The following is a 5,144-nucleotide window of genomic DNA, read 5'->3' on the forward strand; positions in this document are numbered from 1 at the left end:
GAGATTCCTGCTCAGCTGTGTGCTTCTCTCTCCTTCTTCTTCCCTCCCTCTTCTGCATTCGTCTTTCTTGTAGCTGCCCTCCCTGCGTGTCTTAGAGTCTCTGTGCACTTCTGTCTGGGTCTCTTCATCACAAAATCTCTGTTACTCTACGATTCATCGCAGGCTCCTGCCTCAGGTAACACTGGACAGTCTTGGTTCCGGGACTCCCTGCTTCACTCCGCTCTGAGACAGGCTTCAGTCTTGCTGTTCTTGCTGCACTTGTGCTCAGGACCCTGGAGCTCCACAGACACCGTGCACACAGTGGGACGCAAGGGTGCTCACGGATCCTGTTTGTGCCTAGTGGTCCCTGGGAAATCATTTCGGAACTTTGGCCAGCCTCAGTGGGGGTCAAATAGGCTCAAAACCCTAGAGGCAGGCAGCCTTGAACAGCAAGCCCCATTAGTGAGTTCTGGGAGCTTTTCCCCCCTGCTTTAAGTCCTAGCCCCAATTTAAGACTCTGCTTAAGCTTGGTTCTTGCAGGGAATTCTTTGCCAGAGTGCAGAGCAGGTGAGCAATAGAATTTGTTTCTTTAGTTTCTCTAAGATTCCATCGGTAGAGATATTCCCTTTTAGCTACCTCCCCACGCCCCACCAGGTATGAGCAAAAGCCCCACACAGGGAAGACAGCTCTGTGTTGCATTATAGGAAAAGCTATTGTGACAGCATTCAGAGACTGTCCTTACTGAAGACCTGGCCAGCTGGAGATTGGGTCTGGGGTGGGGAGTACAGATGTTTATTCATTCTCTCCTCCCCACTTTGGCACTAGGAACACCTCTTTAGCTTTGCTAAACAAACGCATGCTGTATTCTCACCAGACCCTCCAGTAGTCACTTCACTGACAAAAAAAAAAAAAACAATGGGAAGGTAAATGGTCACTGGAAACCATGACGCGAGGGAGTTCCAGGCAGGGACAGGACCAGAACCCAGGTCCTTGGGCTCAGGAAAAAAAAAATTTTTAATCAAAGATTCCAATCAATTCATTATTGGTGAAATATACAAAAACTCACAGAAATCACAGGAGTTCCAAACCTATTTTATAAAAATAATAAAATATTTATCAGTATGTACAAGAACATCAGGATTCACTCTTATCAATGGGCTCATGGAACTATGAACTGCTGTGGGGACATCATTCTTCCCTTGCAGAGAGGTACCATGGGCTTCTGGAAGTTCTCCCCGTTCCTGGCTATTGGCATCCTGGTCCTGTACCAAGCAGGCGTCCTCCAGGCAGCACCATTCAGGTAAGATAGCCCTGCCAGGAGTGTACTCCCTTCCCACTTCTCCTAGCATCAAACCGTTCCATTCTCTGGTGGGCTAAAAGGTTAACAACCAGCTCTCAGGGGGGGAAGGTATGCATGTAACCTGCATAAGGGTTTATTATACACATTTTATACTATAAAGATATTATATACAACTTAAAAACATAGTATATACTACTCTTTATTGTAAATTTCATATAGTTTATTGAGCCTTATGGAACAGTCATTGCTATTTACCAAACATTTGTATCTATAGCAAACCTATTTATCTAATTAAAGCACAATTTGAGAAATGAATTGCATACTAATTTAATTTTCCACTGAATTTATTCTTATTAGATCTAATATGAGACCTCTCAATCTAATTTCTCACCCTTACACAAATATTTTCAGATTCAAACTAATTGTTTTATCAGTTAATCCTTAATAATAGCTAAATTTAACACTAAGCTTATAATATTCCTGAAAAATCTAACCATCACTTTCACCAACCTATATATTCTAGTTCCAACAGTCCACGTCAAGGTCACCCTACTGCCTGACTATGGGTGAATCAGTGTTTTTTGGAAGGACATTGGACTCATGCCCTGTTCACTAGGATTTGGGGTGGCCATATCCTTAGGGAAAACACAGAGAACAGGAAGCCTGGCTACTGATCCAGGGGAAGTGGTAGACAGAGGCTCAGAGCCTCTATTGTGCTTGCTTCCCCTCTGTAGGTCTGCCTTGGAGAACCCACTGGAACCTGCTACACTCACTGAGGATGAAATATGCCTCCTACTGACTGCAGTGCTGAAGGACTATGTGCAAATAAAGGCCCGTGAGCTGCAGCAGGAGCAGGAGACTGAGGGCTCCAGGTGAGGCTCCCCACCCGGCTCAGCTCAGGGCAGCCCCTCCCTCCTGTCATGCCCAGGAAGGCATATCCCAGGAGGTAAGAGAGAACACAGCTGGACAGGAGGCCAGCACACTGCCATTGTTCACCTGGGCCTGGGGCCCAGCTATTCTCAGGCTCCACTGACAACAGAGGTCACACAGAGTCTATGGTTAGAGCACATGGAAAAAGATCCCTTTCTGAAAGCAGTTGGGAAAGGTATGACATCCCCCACTCTGGAAATTGGGCTGGTAGTACTGAGGGGACTTCCCAGTATTGGAGGAGTTAGGACAGGTTACATGTGAAGCTGGCAGACAGACCACATGTATCTCAGGAGACTTTAAAAATTAGGCTTCTTGTGCACCTGCATGTGGCATGCGTTCACACATTTGCAAGGTGAAGCCAAAGGCTTTGCAGAGGGTGGGCTTGGGTAGAGCAGTGTCTGAGGTAGGTCTGGGGTCTTTATTGTGTAGGATCTGTGGAGACTCGCATGTTGTCCTGGGGCCAGACACCCTTCCCCAGCCTCACTTCCCCGTGTCCCCTGAGCTTGGAGCACACACCAGCCCTGGGCCTGGCTATGGCCCTGTGGGTCAGAGGCATGTGATGCACATGCAGCTACCCCGAGAATCTCAGTGCAGAGCATGAGGACTGACATAATGCAGCATGAGGAATGCTAGAAAAGGCTACCCCTTCCCCATGCAGCCCTTCCCCACCTTGCCCTGGCTCAGCAACCTCTAGGTTCTCCTGATGGAGGATGTGTGAGCTGCCCTGCTGCCTGCCCCTCCCGCCTCTGCTCGAAGTGCCCCCTCCCTGGTCTCACCTTCTGTGTGATAGCCACAGGGGCAGACCCAGGACGTGGTACCACCTGGCATGTCTTTTCCCTGCAGCCTGGACAGCTTCCGAGCTAAGCGGTGCAGTAATCTGAGTACCTGTGTGCTGGGCACATACACACAGGACCTCAACAAGTTTCACACGTTCCCTCAGACTGCAATTGGGGTCGGAGCCCCTGGCAAGAAAAGGGTCATGGCCAGCAGCTTGGAGAGAGACCACAGCCCTCACATTGGCATGACCCGGGATGCCTACCAATCCCCTCCCTCGACTTTTTAATTTCCTTTCTCCCTTCCTTCCTATATTGTGGTACATGTGGTCCTCTCCGGTTGCTGGTATCAGTGGTTTTCTTTGTGGCAGTGGATGTCTGGAACCTCAGATGGGAGGAGAGCAAGATGTTTAGGCCAGATGAGAAGCCCCGAGGAAGAGATGGGGGGGCAGCCCTGTGACTCCCCTGAGGAATCGTAGCCCAGATTCTCAGTCCTGCTTGTGAATGTGTTTGTCATTGGGGAATAAAAGTATATTTGTAAGAAGACCTGAGCGGTGGTGGTTATTGCTGTGGCCCACACCACAGGCTTCACAGTCTCAGGGACCTGTGCTTAGAAGTAGCCTTAGCCCCATGGTAGCTGGATCCAGGGCGTAGTGAGTAGTCCTGTGACCAGCCTCAAGTAGCCGGACAGGAGCAGCACGGAGCAGGTAAGCACCTCTGGGACTCAGTGCTGGAAAGTCTCTTCCTCTTCAAGGTAAGTCTGAGGAATTTTTCTATTTCTAAGAAGGGATACTGGGTGCCTTTGAGTGGAATGTAGCTTCTAGACAATCCTTGAGTTGGGTCAATGTGGGGCTATAATTCTGTCTTCTAAGCCTCGCTTGATTTTTAGTTTATTTATACAGGAAAGATAGGCTGTTACAGCTCTGTGTTCCATGGCCACTACCTAAAGCCACTTTGGGCTTTCGGACACCCCTGGGAATGTCTGTGGAAGTGATCATGGCATTTTCCCCAGAAGCCTATGTAGTTCTATAGCGATCACTGTGATTAGGGGAAAGATGTACCGTTAACAGGCACCTCTCATTTTCCCATGAATATCCCATGGGGCAGATAGGATCTCTCTCTCTCTCTGACAGCCTCTCACTGACGGGCCCCTTTTCCTCCATCCTGCAAATCAGCATCACTGCCCAGAAGAGCCCCTGCAACAATGCCCCCTGTGGGACCAATCCTCTGGAAGGCTTGCTGGCCAGAGCTGAGCGCATGGTGAAAAACACCTTCATGCCCACCAACGTGGGCCCCGAAGACTTTGGCCGTCACCACAAGGAACTTGGGGCCTGAGCAGTGAAAGGACTCCAGGAAGAAGGTGACTGCCATTCTAGTGTCAGATGGGAGGATGGAAAACCGGGTATTGCGGGGGTGCAGTCCACACTTTAACCCTCTGAGAGCCCACATAGTAGAAAAAATCCACAGGGCAATGTGTCCACTCCAGTGTCTGCAGAGAGAACAGAGAGTCCCAGTAGCTGAAACTCCTAGAATTTAGGTTCATTCCCCTCCATTGACCAGTATCTCCCTGTGATACTGAGATCATTTGCCAGAAAAGATAGATTTGTTTATTTAAATGGCTACTCCCTACACTTACAACTGTGATTATTCTATCTTTTGGGTTTGAAAGGTAATGACATGCTTTGGGTGTAAACACTATAATGTCATGTACATCTGAATTCAGAGCCTACTCCTGGGATCACGAACTGAGTTTGCCTTCTATCAGCTATAACCACATGCCAGACGCATTTTCCGAGCCCGTTTCCCCATCTGTGAATCAAGGGCAACAATAGTATCTACTTGCTAGTAGATTAATATAAAGACTGAATGAGATAATAGATGTCAATATTTTCACAATTAATAAGTTACTAAATTCTGGCTGTTATTTTTTTTCCTAGGTCACCATGAAGCAAACTCTACTTCTTTTAATTTATAATGAATGCAACTCATAGGATAAGGAGCATGGAACACACATACATCTGCATGCTTAATATTAAAAACACTGTCTGAAATAAACTAAAGCTAAATAAATATAGAATAAAATCATTGCAATTACCTAGTGTGCATCTTTTTGTATTTGATTGTTCAAGAAATATAACAGCATGTCTCACTGGCTTCTCTGG

At 47.5% G+C, this 5,144-nt stretch overlaps 1 protein-coding gene across 2 annotated transcripts; it reads left to right on the forward strand.

Moving 5' to 3' along the window:
• Positions 1-1,187: 1,187 nt before the first annotated feature.
• Positions 1,188-5,059, forward strand: CALCA (calcitonin related polypeptide alpha). Of its 2 annotated transcripts, XM_081809848.1 has the most exons (4): positions 1,188-1,279; positions 2,014-2,151; positions 4,158-4,342; positions 4,920-5,059. In XM_081809848.1, the coding sequence occupies exons 1-3, from the start codon at positions 1,194-1,196 to the stop codon at positions 4,315-4,317; spliced, it is 384 nt and encodes a 127-aa protein (XP_081665974.1). In that variant the 5' UTR covers positions 1,188-1,193; the 3' UTR covers positions 4,318-4,342; positions 4,920-5,059. The 2 variants fall into 2 exon arrangements, with proteins under 2 accessions (XP_081665974.1, XP_081665973.1); XM_081809847.1 differs by lacking the exons at positions 4,158-4,342; positions 4,920-5,059 and adding an exon at positions 3,053-3,733.
• Positions 5,060-5,144: the final 85 nt, after the last annotated feature.

Source organism: Leptonychotes weddellii, unplaced genomic scaffold (assembly GCF_054177405.1).
Source record: "Leptonychotes weddellii isolate Sample4059 unplaced genomic scaffold, ASM5417740v2 HiC_scaffold_14521, whole genome shotgun sequence".
Classification (NCBI taxonomy): domain Eukaryota; kingdom Metazoa; phylum Chordata; class Mammalia; order Carnivora; family Phocidae; genus Leptonychotes; species Leptonychotes weddellii.